Consider the following 18,474-nt stretch of genomic DNA (forward strand, 5'->3'; position numbering starts at 1 on the left):
AGTTTGCATTAATATGATGGCTAAGTGGAGGGTCAGGGGAGGGAGGGACCAATTGGGGGGATCGTTTTATGAACATCATAGATATCTAACCAATGTACTGTGTACTTGAAACTAATTTAAATAAATAAATTTATTTTAAAAAGATTAATAAATCTTAAAATTGTTTTTTAAGAGTTTCAAAATAGATAAAAATCAGGCAAGACTGCTCAAGAAAAAAGAGTTACATAAATTTCATTAGTCAAAATAGAGACATAAGCACGTTTGTAGTAGTGTTATTATCACTCCAAACTGGAAGCAACTCAAATGTCCTTCCACAGATGAATGGATAAAAAAAACTGTGGTACAGACATACGACAGCATAGTATTCAGTTCTAAAAATAAATGAGCTATCAAGCTTAGAAAAGACATAGAGAGAACTAAATACAAATTGCTAAGTGAAAAAAAGCAAGTCTGAAAAGGCTACAGAACGTATGGTTCCAATTATATGACACTCTCGAAAATGCAAAGCTACTGAGACAGTAAAAAGTTCAGTGGTTGTCAGGGGCTCCTGAGGTGGGAAGGAAGGGTTAAATTGATGCAGCTCGGTGGAACAGAGCGGTGGAATTGTTCTGTATGATACTGTAATTATGCACACATGACACTACACATTTGTCCAAACCCATAGAACTTTGCAGCCCAAAGAGTAAACCTTAATGTATGCAAACTAAAACATCATTTAGGAAGTCTGGGAAACCCAAGGATGGAATGCAGAATGCATTTAAATCTGACTGTGTTACAAACTGTGAAACCTCACTGCAGATGAGAGGAAAAGAAATTAACCTAAATACCTGTGGAAGTGAGTGTGATCTGTAAAATTAAAAGCAAACTAAACTGTAACAACCATTGTACTCTAATTGAGGAGTTATACCAAATAGGGGTACAGGTTAACAATTCTGATACTGATATACATTTACACTGAAATTGAATAATTAAGTAAATGGATGCCAGAAAGTGGGAGCCTGATTAGAATAGGCTAGAATGACCTATGGTAATGAACTAGAATTGGAGACATCAGTATGAACTCATCTCACATTTAGCCTAATATAGATATAGATGGTTACACATATATATGTAGTATAAACAACCCAAATGTCCTCACTAATGAACGGATAAACAAAATGTGGTATATTCACACAACAGAGTATTGTTATTCAGCCATAAGAAATGAAGTATTGTAACATGCTACAATATGGATAAACCTTGAAAATGCCATACTAAGTAAAAGAAAGAAGTCACAAAAGACTACATGTTGTATAATTCTATTTATATGAAATGTCCAAAATAGGCAAATCTACAGTGACAAAATAGATTACTGGCTGTCAAGGTCTGAAAGGTGGAGGGTGGTTGGCATCGGGATTGGAGTAACAGCTAATGACTACTGAGTTTCTTTCCTGGGGTAATTAAAATGTACTAAACACTCTTCAAGTGTTTAATTTACTTGATCTCTCTGTAGGAGTTGACACTAAACACTCCCTCCTTTTCAAAATGTCCTCTTGACTGCCATGCCAACTTTGCAATGGTAATTTCTCTACTCAGATATTAAATGCTCCCAGTTTTCCTTAGAGTTTGGTCCTAGGCTCTCTGCTTTTTTCTTCAGAGACTGCATTCCATCTTAAAGCTTTGATTGAATTTTTTTATTGTGACTCCCAAAATTTTGTTTCTAGCCCATCAGAAATCTGGGACTACCAAGATAGAAATTGTTACTAGCTCACAGATCTATTTCACACGTTCGAACAAAACACTTTTTAAAATGGTATCTTTCAATTTAAAAGTTTGAGGCTGAACTCTATTATCCAGTCTGTTCTCACAGCGAGCCCCATCACATCTGAACTCCATTATCTAGTTTGTTCTCAAAAAAAGCACCATCACAGACACCACTCATATTCTAGAAGTTCTTTGGTAAACCCTAGGCTAAATCATTCTGCCACATGGATCCTGATATCCTACTTTTATTTTCCAAGTGTTCTCTCTTGTTCTCCAATTGTATTTAAAATATATATATATAGCATTTTTGTTGTTGTTGTTGGATAGATGCAGGACCTTTTTAGGGTCCCTGAAAAATAAGTTTTTGAAGTTTGTTTTTCCTGTTCACTATGTTATCTGATTTCTTGGGAGTTATTTGAAGCTGTTCTCAAATGTCTGGTACTCTTGTTCAGTTAGTTGTCTTGGCATTTTAGAGTGAGGCCAAGTTGTTAAGAAGCTCTGTGGGCCTGAGGGAGTGTGACATTCCAACTGGTTTGCTGAAAGCAAAATGGCTCTTCCTTTATAGGGCCTTTTCTTGCAGGCACTTTAATTTCTCCTGAGAATGACCCTTCACTTTTCCCCCTGGAGCCTATAAGCCCAATTGGTAGTGTTCTGGGAAGAAAGTGGGGTTGAAAAGCCTATTGCCTTAGTGTGCTCCCAGGGCAGCCTGACCTATCACAGCGTCTAGCACCCATCTAATTACTTTATAATGTATGTTTTCACACTATATTGTAAGCCCAATGAGATAGGGACCCCACCTGTCCTTTTCACGTATCCCCAGCATCCAGCACAATCCACGGTACATAGTAGGCATTCAAAAATGTGTGAATGAAAAACTGGCAATACTAGTTTTGTTTAGTATGCAGGAACCCTTCAAGGAGTAGAATTCTTCTACCCAGAGCATTTGAAATTCTGCCTGGAACATGGATCAAGTCACTTGCATTCTTCGTAGCCCACGCAAAGCCCACAGCTCTGAAAGTCAGATTCCTTTTCCTCAGAACTAGTCTGCTCATAGTGATGACAACACTGCAAATAAAATGAACAAAATGTATGCCCTTGGATTATGGGTTATATTGCTTGTTCTTGGTCCCTGTGCTTATTATGCATTCTAGTAATTATTATGCATTCTAATGATTACCCAAGAAGCTCTTAGTGATACCATTCTTAAACTTTAGCAGATAGCCTATGTAACTAGCTAACCCTCTGAGTGTGGAATGGGCTTTAACTTCTTCGTTAAGTTCCTTTTAGGTGGTGAAATCTGTTGTTAGTCAGGAAGAAAAGAAGTTGCCCCTTGGGGAAGGAACCTTATATATACACATGCTGATGACCAGGAATTTGACTGAGCGCATGTCATGCTGGAAACTACATGAAAAAGTGGCAGAGGCAGAAAGAACATGAACATGAGGTATAAGAACAGGGAGAAAACTACCTACAAAGAATAAAGGGCTCCTTGTGGGAAGGAGAACGAGTAAAGGTGAGGGCCTATGTGAGTTAGGCTGGGTACAGGATAAGCTGGTATAATAAGAAACCCAACTACACTATGGCTTACGGAAGCTAGAACTTTATTTCCCTGTCATCTAGCAGTCCAGAAGTGGGCAGTCCAGACAGGTGGCTTTGTTCTGTGCAGTCCTTCGGACCCTGAAACCTGCCTTTTCACTCCTCTATTCTTTAGTGTGTTTTCTGTGACTTCACAGTTATGGCTAGGACATTATCTTTGTAGGAGACAGAGTGCCTTGTTCTGTAAGGAATGGAGGAAGTTCCTAAAGAGTCTAGGGAGGGTAAAAAAAAAAAAAAAAAATGCAAACCTTTTAACCAAAAACACCTTTATTTTAGTCTTCAAAAAACAAACTGTTCTTTTTTTCCAAAATAATCATGATTAACTTACAAAAATGACATTCACAATGCCTCTTCAAAGCATTTTCCTTTACCAGGAAACAGCTTCACAGAATCCAAACATTGATGTTAAAATAATTATATTTTGTTGTCATTAAAAGACAAAACAGAATCTAGCCGAAGTCAAGGAAATCCATTCATACTTCAGGTTCTTCTCCAGGAACCAGCATTGTTATACTATTTCCGTTTAGGAAAATCTGGTCTAATTTAGTAATCTTTTTCCTTTCCGGTGTGATTTCAACCTCAGTGACATCTTCCAGTACCATACTGACAAAGTCATCAAATCGTAGAAGAGTACCAACAATTTCCTTATCACTCTTCATCACAATGTGAATTCTTGATCCTATACACTTGTCCACAAGCTCTAGAGGCAGCAGCTGTGATGGGTTAGTGGTAGCATCAGCTGCCATGGCTACCCCGGAACCCAAAAACCCAAATCTTGAGATACCGGAGGAGGCTTACTCATTTAGAAACATTTCACATCCAAGAAACAATAAGTAGTGTTTCCATCTCAAAAGAGGAAATGACCTAAGCTTGCTGAAGTTTGATTCGTTTTGAAAACAAGTACTGAATATCTAACAGCATCTCTCATATCTCAATTTTTAAACAATCTTCCATTTCCTGAGAAGTCAGGAAAAGGGAAAAAATATGAAATTCATTTATATTGGTTTCCAAATATAAATGAATTAAACTAATTCAATTATATTTGCATTATAAATTACATTATTTATAAATTAAATCAATTACATTATACTGATTAATTAAATCCTATTTGTTAGATTGCCTTACACTTTAGAATGGCTATAATTTGTAATAAATGGACCAGATTCACAATCACTGCCTTATTATATAGAATTTCTAATGCAAAGTGCTGGTCCAAACATGGCCATTTTTCTTTAAAAAGTTGTTTTGTTTCCAACTAACATTGTCAATTCTATTTTTATCAGGTGCGTTCTGTGAAAAAAGCCCTCTGAAAAACTTCCAGCAGCTGGATTTGGCAGGAAATTGTGTGAGCAGTGATGGATGGCTTACCTTCATGGGTGAATTTGAAAATCTCAAGCAATTGGTGTTTTTTGACTTCAGTACTGAAAGATTTTTACCTGATGCAACATTAGTCAGAAAACTGAGCCATGTGTTATCTAAGTTAACTTTTTTGCAAGAAGCTAGGCTTGCTGGGTGGCAGTTTGATGATGATGATGTCAGTGTTATTAAAGGTGCTTTTAAACTGGTAATTGCTTAAATAAAGGGCACCCTGAGCCCATGAATGGTCTAGACTCTATTACTTCTAGCTTGGTGATTTAAAAATCTTTGCTCATATAGTCCAAGAGTCTGACAGTATATGGCAATTCATTACATACCTAAAAATTATCCTTTAGTGTCTGCCTAACTCGTCTCTTCTAAACTTTTCTTCTTTATTGGTATCAGGATGATGTGTGGCACCATCATCATCTCCTTAGCTGACCTCCCCCATGGAAATCTACTCTTAGTTTCATCATTCAGGAGAAAAAAAATAAGAGAGAAGGATGCCAGGAAAATGAAAAGGAAGTGGGAGGGAGTTTACTGATGATATGTACAATAATTCTGTGTCTCACCACTCCAATTAGGACTATCAGCTACTTGAAGGGAACTTTTGTTCATCCTGTATTCCCCTTGGTCTCAAGAATAGCAGGTCACAAAAACTGATATAGTGTATGCACATTTACTGAGCACAGTGCCTGGCATGTATTAGACTCTCAAGTATTTGATGAATATGAGATAATTAAATTACCAATAAATAGCTACTGAATAAACAAAGAAGCCAAAATGACTTAAAACCAGAGAGAAAACTCCATGTATGTTCTTTATTCAAAAAGTTTAAGTCAATAATTTGGAATGTAAAAAAGCATTTTCTTATATAAGCAGGTCAGACTCCCAAAAAAGACTGGCATCCTTTATTCAAGCAAAAAATTGGCAGTTTACCAGTAGCTAAATCAGAAGCTTGAAATTCAGGTCCTTTCCAGTCGCTGATAAAGTCACAGTTGGAAATGTAATTCCAACTGTGACTTCGGAAATTAAGGAAGAAGTAAAAATGTACCCCATCCTAATATTTTTCTACATCTCCCAAACGATCCTTCCCCACAAAGAAAGAAGTTTAAGAAAAATCTGTTTAAACTGACTTAAGTCAAAGTAAGTATGAAATAAACAAAATCCTAAATGGTGTTAGCCCGTATCTTCTATTCTCATGGCACCTCAAATTAATGGCTTTGGTGTTGGTGTAGGTAACACGTAGCCTGTATGTTGAGGTAGTCACTAGAAAGAAATTCTGGGCACAATATTCTGTTTAGCAAATGGGCATATATTCTACAGATTTAGTCATAATATTTTACAATTACAGATGAACTAATTCATTCCCTACCCTAACTTTACAGATGAGAAAGCTCAGGGAGGTTAAACGACTTGCCCATGGTTACAAAGCTACTCACGCACTGGCAGCACCAGGATTGGAATCCAAATCTTATCTTCCAGTTTAGTGATTTTTCCATTATAGTAATTTTTCAAACAGGGTTAATCGCATTCCATGAAGCTTGTTCTTAACCACAAACCATGGGTCAAGTATTTAATTTGAACTTCCTTTTCTGTCTAGCTTCAAGTGACTCTGTGGCAAGATTTATTAGTAAGGCCACTGCCTATAGGCCAAATTTCTTGTTTTCATATTCAGAAACTGGCCAGAGCTTGGCAAATGAGGCTTCTCTATATAATGCATGGACCAAAATCACCTGCAGCAGTCGGCATTACTGAATTTCAGTAAGTAGAGCCAATTTCTTCAGAACCCACAGGCAACTTGTCAAATAGTATAAGTAGGTATTAAAGCACCTTTGGTAGGACAACTGCACAGCTGTTGCTTCCAAATGGGTGTTGAGGAAGAGGCATTTAACCTTGAGCAGAACTGTGATCTAGACGCATTAAAAATCCCTTGGGGATGGAGAAGACATGCATAGGGTGGCGGCACATACCTCTTAATCATCACTCAGTACATGACAGTTCTTCAGATTTCATGCATGACCCAAATTCACATTTAGATGAGGTCAATGGAGGAAAAATCACCCTGTAATAGCAGACCAATAATAGGTATAGTAATAGTTGGAGAACATAAGACAAATGACAAGGAACAGGTTGCCTTATATTTTACAAAGTTTCACTTTCACCAGCAGTCAAGGTAGTGAGGGCTTTATTTCTTCAGCAGGTCAAATGCCTGAACAGGATTGCAGATGTCAAGACAATGAGCAACTCTTACCAAGCAAAAGTTATTTAGGATATGGTCATTTATTATCACAGGATGACTACAATTCTCCTTGATGGGGATGGGATGGCTTCTTAGATGTTTGTTATATCACTGTGAAGAAATAGGATTTGGAAGTGTTGCTCATATTTAAAAGAGGATGACTTGACTGAAGAAATTGTTGCATATTCTACAAAAACAAAAATCTTCTCTAGATAGCTGGCTGACGGCTGGAAAAGTCACAAATCTCCAGGAGTACTGGATTCCAGAAAAGTTGCATCCACTTTCAAAATCTCTTTTTAAAACCCTAATCATAATACAGTAAAATGAAAAAAACCTCATAGGTAATTTGCGACTGCTGCTTGTTATGCTTTTTATAAGTAATACTGGCCATGTTGGAAAGACCTTAACATGTACATTTGGAAAAGCAATCAAAAAATAAAATAATCTATATAATTCTCACACTGTATCACAGTTAACAATTTATTATGTTTGATGAAGCAAAACAAAGTTAGATACTGCCTGTAGCAGATTTAAAAATACTGTATCCTATCATCTAGGGTCTCTTATGTTTTGGTAACATATATAACAAACTCGAACTGATTATGCAACTTTGAAAAGGTATCAAATCCTATGTTATATATGAAATTCCAAATATTTTGGTAATATATTTGATGTCTTTCACTAATAAAACGAGAAATTAAAAAGTCAGCCAATGAAAGAGTGACAAAAAAAGATATATTCCATCGTTATGTCAGTATTTGATTAAATATAACACAGAAAACTAGGATACCTTTATTGCACATCACCAAAGGATCTGGTATTCATTTAACCAGAATAAAACACTTTGAAAACCACGGACAATTTGCAAATGTAGTGAAATTGTTAAATGAGAAAAATTATTTAAAAACTGATCATTAAAAATTTTAATTTATGCTAGGTAGTAGAACATGTTCCAAAATTTCTGATAAAAACTTCTCCTTTGCAAGACATAATTCAGGAGGTCCTCAAAGAAAAATGTAGCAATTAAGTTTGGAAAAGCTATAAAAGAGACTTTTATTTTTAGGATAGACTTTTTTTCCTTTCCTAAAATGTGTATTATGATTCAAAAAGAAGGTTTATAAATTTCACTGAAGAAAATATTATATTTTAAATAATGTGACAGATCCACTTCATCAAGTGGTTCTCTTGTAAAGGTAATGTCATATCACAATGCAGTCAACTACAAAACCAAAGATAGCAAAATTCAACTTAGAGAAACACGCTTTCTAAAGGAAGCCTATTTAAAGCCTAAAACATTTAAAAGGTTCTCACTATCCAAAATACATTTTAAAAAAATATAGTTTCACTGGTTTCATGTAATATGAACTAGCCTACTATACTCTAACATTCAGAGTAAATGATTGGACAGTCAATGCAAAATTGGATTACTAAATAAATTGCAAGGTAAGGAGTCCATATTCCTCATAAAAATAAATCACAGTACGTCATGGTCTTGGTTGTCCAATTCTATTGTTAGTTCCATATCTACTTGGTATATTTGTAAAACCAGTCCTGAAACCTTGGGTTGTTCCTATTCCTGGAACTCCCAGTCCTTGATTAAGCACGCTGCTGCTATAAGGTATGTGTCCATGATTAAGCCCCAAACCATAAGGTCTCGTTTGTGTGTTAAGAAGAACAAATGGGCTCACATTTTTTCCAGGGGTGTTAAAAGAAAATTCTGGAGGTGGACTACTAGGTTTAGCTGGAGTCGATGTGACATGGTTCGACTCATCAGTACCCTTTAACGGAGGCATTGGAATTATGTGATGATCTGAAAAATTTAGGACGTTGGCTGCAACAGGCCCAGATAGTAAGGCAGGCCTAATCCAATCATCTTTGAAAATCTGAACAGTCAGAGTAGACACTAGAGTGTACAGCCTGTTGGTCACATGAGCAAGAACCATTTGTTCATTTGCATCTCGTCGAATTCTTACATGAACTGATCCAGCCTAAAAAGGGCAAATCATAAGAAAGAGACTGCTTAGAATTACACTACTAAAAATTCCATTAGAAATGAACATTTTTTTAATGAGTTTGTTGTAACAGTACTTGGTATTTTCTTTAAAACAAGAGAAAGCTTAATGCCTTGACATTTCTTAAAGACTACTTAGTAGTGATTATCAAGATAAAGAGGTAATGAAATAATTAATAACTCTTTAAATAAAATGTGACCTTTTAAAATCTAAAAAAGGAAGAGAAATCCATGTAGGAGGAAGACAGGCATGTTATAACATAAGGCAGAATATAAATGAAGTATATGAAAAATGCAACAGAAGGGCAGAAAAGGTAGGTATTAATTCAAATTGAAGAAGACTTCAAAAGAAAATGGCATTTGAGCTAGGGCTGGTTATATAAAATTTCAAAAGGTGGAGACAGGTTGAGGGAATAGCAATTAAAATGCATGGCATATTGGGCAAGAATAAGCAATATTACTATTGTATAAAAAAGAACAAGTGTTTCGGGGGGCAGAAAAAAATAAAAGAAAGAAGGAAAGGAACAAAGAAGGAAAGAAGAAAAGAAGGACAGAAGGCAGGCAGGCAGGCAGGCAGGCAGGTATGAAGGAAGGAAGGAAGGAAAAATAAAGAAAAGAATGAAGAAATTATATAAATGTCTAGCCACTATGCTGTACAGCTGAAACTAATATAAAATAATATTAAAAATCAACTCTAATTGAAAAATTAAAAAAAAGAATAAAGAAAGATAAGTAGGTAATAAGGTTAAAAAGAAAGGCTAGCAGAGGACTCTAAATATCATGATAAGGAGTTTTAACAGCAGCAATCGAACACTAATAAAATTAGAGTTCAGAAAACTTATAGGTATGGATATAGGAAATGACGGCAGCAGTCTAGGTTACAAATGAAGAGTGCTGATAGGACAAATACAGTGGGATCAGAGAGGGACAGATGAATTCATGGTATTCCACAGGTTAGAAGTAGGAGGACTTGACATTCAACTAGACTTAATGAATGAGGGAGATGGACTCATCCAAGATGACCTCAAGGTTTCTAGCCTAGGTTACTAGGAGGATAGAGAGCACCAGGCATTACAATGAAGAATGTTTATTAACTTGAAAAGATGTTTATCATGCACTGTTTTTAAAGTAAGTAACAGTAGGTACAACAATGATTCTATTTTAATTAAAACACACACATACAGAAAAATATCAAGAATGACAGCACTTATCTCTAGATTGTAGAATTATTAAGGATTTTTATTCTCTTTGACTTAGTTGTAACTTCTAATTTTTCTAATAAACAGGTACTATTTGTATAATAAAAATTTTTAAAAATCTATAATAAAATTAAACATCCAACAGATATTCCATGTTGATTTCTAGATAAACTCAAATTTTCAAAAAATAAAAAATTATAACAAAGCATAAAGGGTACATAAGTTGGCCAGTTGGTTTAGTTACAATGTGCCTGAATACATTACTTGGGCAGTAACAAGAAGTTATTGTCAACCATGAGACACAGAAAATATCTATATTGCTTGAATTTGACTTCTAGTTTATTATTTTTCATAAGGTAAGCCATATCTTAGAAATCAAGTCATCTTTGATTTCTCCCTTTCCTATTATCATCTCACAGTTGTCACTAGACAAAACTATAAAAGATACTATATCCTTTCAGTTTGATATGGAAATCAAAGTAATTAAAAGAAGTGAAAACCATTTCTAAGTACAAGCTTGAACAGAGTATCCCAGATCATGGTGTCTACATTAAGCTATGGCTTTTGTGACAACTATTCTCGGCAGCTCAAAACCTTGTTTTATTTATCTCCTTGGTCTTAATTAGGAAAGCACTATATCAGTGAGGTCGTTAGATGGCTAAGTTCTGAATAGCTGAGATGATCGTATTGTTTATGTTAATAAGCCATCAAGCTAAATAAACACTTGTCTACTAATTTATTGATGCCAATACAATTAAAAGAATGATTAAAAATGAACTACATTACGGGGAGAATGTAAACTGGTATAACCATTTTTGGAAAGTGATTTGGCAACTGGCATTAAAAGCCATAAAAAGTGTGAATATCCTCTGATTCACAAAAACCTTTAAAAAATTAATCTTAAGGAATAATCACAAGTATATGCAGAGGTTATTCCATAAAACTGTTCATCTCAGTCCTGTTAATATGGGAAAAATGGAATGTCCGACAGAAGAATAAATAAATAAATTATGGTATATTTATATAATGTAAAACTCTGCAGCCATTAAAAATTATGTTGGAAACAAACAAGACTAACAAACAAAAATTCACAGATACAGACAACAGTTCAGTGGTTACTAGAGGGAAAGGGGGAGGAAGGAGGAAGATAAGGGTGAACGGGGTCAAATATATGGTGATGGAAGATTTGACTTTGGATGGTGAACATACAGTGTAATACACAGATGATGTATTATGGAACTGTACACTTGTAATCTATATAATTTGATTAATCAATGTCACCCCCAATAAATTTAATTAAAAATAGAACTAAATAATTGCCACAGAAGTGGAGTTAAAGACCAAAAAAAATTATGTTGGGATTCTTGGAAGAAGACAGCAGCAGTGGTGGCATGTTCCTGAAATGACCCAAATATCCCCATAAAAACAGAGAAACTAAGAGAGTAAATCCAAAACCTATGAAAATCTGCAAAAAACTAGCTAACATGTTACTCCTAAGAAATCCTACATGCAAGCTGAAAGACCTGCAAGACATCAGCATCTGGGCAGGAGGAAGCGATAGTGCATCTGACTAACCTAAAAACCCCAAAGCAGTAAACTGGAGCTTAATGGAAAATCTAGAACAGCGAATTTGAGAAAGGCAACTGGGAAACTAGTTTTGTTCATTTCAACTGGGTTTTGTTCATTTCAACAGTGGGTAAGGACACTGGGTCTGCAATAAGATATGAAGAGCTGGAGAAGTCTGAACCCTAGAGCTTTCAAAAGTTACCAAACAAAGACCCATTTTATGAAGAAACAACTGGGAAGAGAATCCAAATTAAGCAGCACAGTAGAGACAAAGGGTAAGGAAGGTTCAGATACAAATGGGAGAAGAACAGAGCCAGGAGAAAGAAAAAAACTCACTTCACAGACTCATCAGATGAACCATGAATTTATACACACTACCCTAAATCGCTCCTTAGTTTAAAGTTTAGGAAAACTAATTTCACACAAAAGGAACAAGAGAAAAGGATAGAATCCAAATCCCAAAGTTATTATAAGGAAAAAAGGGAATACAGAATAGGTTAAAAGATCACCAGGAAGATTTACCTACCAAACTATTGAGAACTATACTTCACTTTATCAAAACAAGCCAAAAGACATGAAACGAGAAGAATATAAATCAAAATTAGAAAACCTCAGAAATGAGATAATTAAAAATATAAAGAAAAAAATCATTTGAGAAATGAAGACTGAACTTGAAATACAAAAACAAACATACAAGTATACTGTAAGAGAAATAAAAGCTGAAAAGAAGGAAAGTTTTAAAAATCAAAAGAAAATGCAGATAAGGAACTGAAAAACAGTATGAGAAAAAGGCAAAGATCTAACACACGATTATAATAGAAGTTCCCAAAGAAGAAAATCAAATCAAGAGAAAAGAATATTAAGAACCATAATTCAAAAAAACTTTCCTGAAAGTTTAAAATAATTGTTTTTGAAATAACATTATTTAAAGGGTATACTGCATACCTGAAATAATTGACTCTGAATGACCAACACCAAGACAATCTACTAGACTTAAAATAAGACCAGACTCTGTATGAGTCATTAGGCTTTATTAGGGCAATGTTTTATGTCAGAGGTAAATGGAATGACATATTTAAGAAACTCAAGGAAACAAAAATATGTGCTCAGGATTTTATATCCAGCCCAAATGATTTTCAAGTATAAAGTCTACAACTGTTTTCAGTATTCGTGAATTTAAGGAACAATAATCCGGAAGAATTTACTACAGAATGAATTTTTGATATCCTAAAAGACTAGAGAAGGGATGAGGAGGAGAAAGTAGAAATGAGGCAGCCATTTTTCCACGGAAGAGCATAAGCCTAAAACCAAACACTACAAAGTGGATAATATTCAGCTGTTGGACCAGCCCTAATCTCCCTACCTGAGGAATTTGTGGTATGTTAGAAAAGTCAAATCTTATTTGTTTTAAAAATCAGGAAAGTAACATTTAGTGACATGAAAAACAGTTCATGGTATGTTGAATGAAAAGAGCAATTTATAAAGCAGTATGATCTCATTTTCTAAGCAGAGTAAATGGCAGTTTTCTCTACATGATAGGATTACGGTGATTTAATGTTTTTCTGGGTCCTTTTTTGTATTTGCCTCATCATTCCTGATATAGGAATTAAATCATGCCACAATAAAGTCTCTCTGGTAATGAGGTCCAAATTGGATTTGAAAACATGGAATTTTCTGCTGAAACAAGTTGTGTTATTCAACATATCCAGCAAAATCTCTAAAATTAGAACTGCAATTAAAAAGAAAATAATTGCACCTTTTACTTTTGCAACATTTTCATATTTAGGAATGTGTGACTATGAATTTGTCTTATCTGGACAGCTCAGCATTAAGATCATTGGTTTGAAAGAATAAAGAAAAAACAACCCTCAATTAATCACAGGTTACCGAATCCATGCACATTTTAGGCTCTATTGAATAAAAGTGGAAATAAAAGGCTCTGTAAAAATTTTAAAGAAATATTTTTTTTCAGTTTGGAAAATTATAAACTATGCTTTAAATTATAACTAAAGTAATACGTAGAAAACATACCAAGGAGCCAAAACCAAGGGTCCAAAAATGCTCATTTCGGACTTCCAAAACTCCATCCAAGGTAGATACCTGATCAAAAACATAGAAAAAGGGTTATTTGTATTTGACATATCCAATACAGTTCAGTCACACTGTGGACTTGCTCTTAGCCTACAAATGACATGAGGACACTCATTAGCCAAGCGAAGTCCCAGGCCACTCAGTCAAGAGACCACTTCCGCTTGTCTGGCACTGAGCCAAAGCCTTACTGTTCCAGGTTCTAGTCTGCAGCTAACCAGGTCTTCACACTCGCCTCCCTCGCCTTGTTCTTTAGTGGATAGTCCTTTTCATTTTATCAATATTGCATGTGTTTATATAAAGCACTTGTGGCATGAGACTTTTTTTTCTTCTCAATCACTTATTTCTCTGAATTCCCTGTTATCTGGATGTGGGCCAAAAGGGAATTCCAAGGCCAGATATAGTACGTGGCACTAGCTGAGACAAGTAGCCACTTGTATTGGTGACAACTAATAGTTTAAAATACTCATTATCCAAATAATTTAATTATCTTATTCCTTCATTAGTTAACAGGTGAAAATTTATAACAATACAAAATCTAAATTCACAGATCAAAATGTTAGATGGTGAAGCAATCAGGTAAGAGTAGGCTTTGACGTAATGAAAATCCTAGGTTTGAATACAGAATTATAAAAATACAGCATTTATATAAGCAACAGGGTGGCCTTAAGACATTTATTTCAAGTGAATTTGGCTTCCAGACTGAGCAATTCCTCAAATTTTCTACTTTTGTCACTATGTTATGTCTCCTAATATATTAAGAATACAAATGCCCCTAAATAAAATTCTAGATAGGGTTGAATAAAGTATTATTTGTATCTACTCTTTGCATTCTTTAGTTATAAATTAAAATGACTTTATTTACTATTCCATCTTACCTCTCTGATAAGTTTATCCAACTGACCAATAACATGGGGTGGTGTTGTCTGGGAAAAAAATAAAATAAAATATAAATCTAGGCAGATAAAAAATTTTGTGGCAGTGGTCTTGAAACTAAAAAGTATTGGGTTTTATACCAACCTTTGCTTTGTTTGATGTCTGCCCTATCACGATTTAGGGAAGGTAGGTTTCAGGTGGCCCCACAAGTGGGGCCACATCCAGAATCAGATCATGCACATGTTCTGTCTTATAAAAAGCTGCTATCTCTAGGACCAAATAAGCCTTAAAGAAAAGATCTTTAAGAAAGTAACATTCTGTACAGGGCAAAGCACCGTGCAACTATTATCTTATTGTTATTACTGCTCCTGGAGTTTAAGAAAAGGCATGAGGAAAAACAGAAAAGCAGTGCTTACATACATATCCAATCCTGAAAAACTATCTGTTTATTCAGGTGCTTCTCCATAAATATTCCTATTGCTTCAATAAATAATTTGTAATTTTTAGTTTTAAGTTTGAAATTTAAAAGTCTCACACACTGATTCAACGATAAAAAAAGAAAACAATCATAATCAGATGATACAATAGCCAATCATAATCAGATGACACAGTTATCAGGGGAAAATAAGTAGCTTAAAAAATTTTTATTAAAGGAACATTGATTTCACTTGCAACATTATTAGAGGCAAAAAATATTTAATTTATGATTTTGTTTTATATTACACATATAGTAAGATTTGTGCCTATTTTATGGGCCAATATAATTTTACCTGTTCTTTCTCAATAAACAAATTTCAAAGATTATTGTTTGGCTTCATTTCTAACAGGCCCCTCCTATAGCTAAAAATTTCAATCTGGTAGGAAAACAAGAACAATTTTGTAATCTGGTAGAAGAACATGGCTAATATTAAGCATGCAAATTGAAAGAAGACCCTTACCTGGAGTAATACTTTCCCACTGTACACGCTCATGGGATACATAGTGCCAAACGTCATCAGAGCAATGGCAATGGCAGAGGCAGTGTCTATGGCAAAATAATTACTAAAAGAAAAAAAAAATTCTAAACCTTAAATGTATGCCTCACTCAGTTCTCTAAAATTCAATCTACCAAATGTTAATTATCAAAATAAAAAGCTTGTTTTATCACAATTGGCCACTACTGGCAATGGGAACATCTTGAAGGAAAACAAAAGTTTTCAGAATCTTCTCTCACCAAAGTTTAGTGGAAAATAACTAATAATTATGTTCATTAATGTGGAGAGATGAAGAAAAAAATGTGAGCATTTCTCCACTATGTATTTTCAGTCAATCTGCTTTTCAACTAGAAAGCCTTCACGAATATTTATTTGTCGGGACAAGTAAAAACCTTCAACTAATAATTTCTGAGACAGAGACACTAATGGACTTCATCAGCAGTTTTGTCAATTTTCCTGTAAACAATAACTTTCCAATAATTACTATTAAAATTTTTCAAAATTCTCCAGAAATATCACAAGGTGAGATTCTCCAGAATTTTTTTTCAGCAACATTGTGACTTAAGTGTGACATCTTGACAGTAGCTCAGACTAGTCTATTAACAAGACAGAGCAAAATGCCAATGGTTACCAGCACACTTTTGAACTTCTTCCCTCATGCTAAGAATAGAAACATGAGTTATGACACAGTTCCTGCCTTTGAAATAGCAAGAGACACACATGTGGAAAATATAATTAAGTACTTTGGGTGCAAAGAAGTCCTACAGGGTATTATAGATGCACAAAGGAGTGAGTCACAAGCCTACTGGGGTAGAGATAATCCAGAAAAGCTAAAAACAAAAAGAAGTGACATTTGAGCTGAACCCTCAAAGAAAAGCAAGATGATGGAAGATATTGTAGACAGTGAAAGCAGCAGGTGCGAGGGCACGAAAACCCTGATGCAGCAATGAAACTAAAAACAGTATAGAGAGATGGATGTCTAGTAAGGTTGATAGGGGCTTTATTGTGCTAAAAACTTTTAACTTTTTTAAATATGGAAAGGGGAGGATTTTGAAACAAGAGAATATGTCCAGAATAGCAATTCTGAATGATTACACTAGTATCAAAATAGATGGTAACTCGAGATGTGTGATAATAAAAATTAGATGATCAGAAGACTGTTCTAATTAGGCCAAGGAAATGATGATAAAGGCCTCAATTTGGGGAGCAGTCTGAGAATGGGAAGAAGGGGACAGATAAATATTAAAAAGAAAAATTAAACATAACTAGGTGACAAGACTATTATTTACAATAGCCAAAACATGGAAACAAGTGCTCATTGAGACATGAATGGATAAAGAAAATTTGGTATATACGTGTGTGCACATGCACACAAACACACAAATATTATTTAGCCATAAAAAACGGATATCTTAACATTTGGGACAACATTGATGGACCCTAAGGGAATAATGCTAAGTGAAATAAGTCAGAGAAAGATTAATACTGTATGATCTCATTTATATGTGGAATCTTAAAAATCAAACTCCTAAGAATAGAGAATAGATTAGTGGTTGCCTGAGGCAGGGGTGGTGGAAATGGGTAAAGATGGTCAAAGGTACAAACTTTCAGTATTAAGACACATAAGTTCTGGGGATATAATGTACAGCAGAGTGAGTCTAAAAATCTTTTTTAAACAAAAAACACAAGACTAGGTGACCAAATAAAACTGGCTTGGGGGCCTTTTGAGCCACATTTCTCTTGCTCAGGCCCACTTCCACATCTCGAAGTATACTTTCCCTTCTAATAAAGCTTTTCTTTTCTGCTGTAAAAATAAATAAATAAGTAGATAGATAGATAAATAAATAATAACTGGCTTGGAGAGAGGTGAGTGTGAAGAGGGAGGAAAAATAGTTATTTAAGAATGTGTAGAAGGTCCTCAAAAAATTAAACACTGAATTATCATATGATCCATAAATTCTACTTCTAGATATATACCCACAAGAATTAAAAGCAGGGACTCTAACAGATAGCTGCACACCTATGTTCATAGCAGTATTATTCACAACAGACAAAAGGTGGAAACAACCTAGATGTTCACTGCTGGATGAAATGGCAAACAAAATGTGGTATGTACACAAAATGAAAAATTATTCAACTTTGAAAAGGAAGAAAATTCTCATACATGCTACAACATAAATGAATCCTGAAAATATTATACTAAGTGAAATAAGCCTGACACAAAAAGACAAATATTGTATGATTTCATTTACATGAAGTACTTAGTCAAATTCATAGACAGAATGTAGAATAGTGGTTGCCAGGGGCTGGAAGAGGGGAGGACAGGAAGTTACTATTTACAAAGTTGAAGATGAAGGAGTTCTGAAGATGAATAATGGTGATGGTTGCACAACAATGTAAATGTACTTAATACCACTGAACGGTATGCTTAAAATAGTTAAAATGGTAAATATGTTACGTACGCTTTAACACAATTAAAAAAAAAAATAATGCAATGGAATAGATGGTAGTAGCAATTCACTAAGACAAGACAGACAAGAAATAGTTTTGGGGATAGGAGAAAATGGGTTCAGTCGAGGTAAGATATACCTTTTGGAATTCAGTATAGATCAGAGCTAGAAATAAAGGTTTGGAAAACACAGAGAAGTAAAAACAAGTAATTGTATGTGATCTCCCAGGAAAGTACACAAAACAGGAAAAAGATTAAGGACAGATTCTAGTAAACACTAATATTTAATGGGTAAGTAGTCAAAGAATCATATGTCATAAAATGTTAAGCTTAAAGCAGCTATTTCCTAAAAGGCTTGCTTTTTTAAAAATTGC

The 18,474-nt window shown here is 34.7% G+C and overlaps 3 protein-coding genes across 9 annotated transcripts in view; 1 reads left to right on the forward strand and 2 right to left on the reverse strand.

Annotated features, from left to right (window-relative positions):
• The window catches only part of NLRC4 (NLR family CARD domain containing 4), a 30,297-nt gene extending 25,108 nt beyond the window's left edge, over nt 1-5,189 (forward strand). For 2 of the 3 annotated variants that reach the window (XM_039887451.1, XM_039887452.1), the window contains one exon: nt 4,623-4,934. In XM_039887451.1, the coding sequence (XP_039743385.1) occupies nt 4,623-4,915 (293 nt within the window). In that variant the 3' untranslated portion in view covers nt 4,916-4,934. Of the gene's footprint in view, nt 1-4,622 lie in introns of all 3 variants that reach the window. The other variant, XM_039887453.1, reaches the window with a different exon arrangement.
• LOC120621799 (U6 snRNA-associated Sm-like protein LSm5) lies at nt 3,585-4,334 on the reverse strand. The gene has a single exon (XM_039887463.1). It carries the CDS (start codon nt 4,083-4,085, stop codon nt 3,813-3,815), a length of 273 nt encoding a protein of 90 aa, XP_039743397.1. The 5' UTR covers nt 4,086-4,334; the 3' UTR covers nt 3,585-3,812.
• A 1,677-nt stretch (nt 5,190-6,866) lies between the features above and the next one.
• The window catches only part of SLC30A6 (solute carrier family 30 member 6), a 29,876-nt gene continuing 18,268 nt past the window's right edge, over nt 6,867-18,474 (reverse strand). For 3 of the 5 annotated variants that reach the window (XM_039887457.1, XM_039887460.1, XM_039887461.1), the window contains 4 exons: nt 15,616-15,718; nt 14,680-14,727; nt 13,745-13,813; nt 6,867-8,925 (listed from right to left, as the gene is read on the reverse strand). In XM_039887457.1, the coding sequence (XP_039743391.1) occupies nt 8,422-8,925; nt 13,745-13,813; nt 14,680-14,727; nt 15,616-15,718 (724 nt within the window). In that variant the 3' untranslated portion in view covers nt 6,867-8,421. The remainder of the gene's footprint in view (nt 8,926-13,744; nt 13,814-14,679; nt 14,728-15,615; nt 15,719-18,474) is intronic. The other 2 variants (XM_039887458.1, XM_039887459.1) reach the window with 1 other exon arrangement.

This window comes from Pteropus medius, unplaced genomic scaffold, assembly GCF_902729225.1.
Source record: "Pteropus medius unplaced genomic scaffold, Ma_sr-lr_union100, whole genome shotgun sequence".
Classification (NCBI taxonomy): Eukaryota; Metazoa; Chordata; class Mammalia; order Chiroptera; family Pteropodidae; genus Pteropus; species Pteropus medius.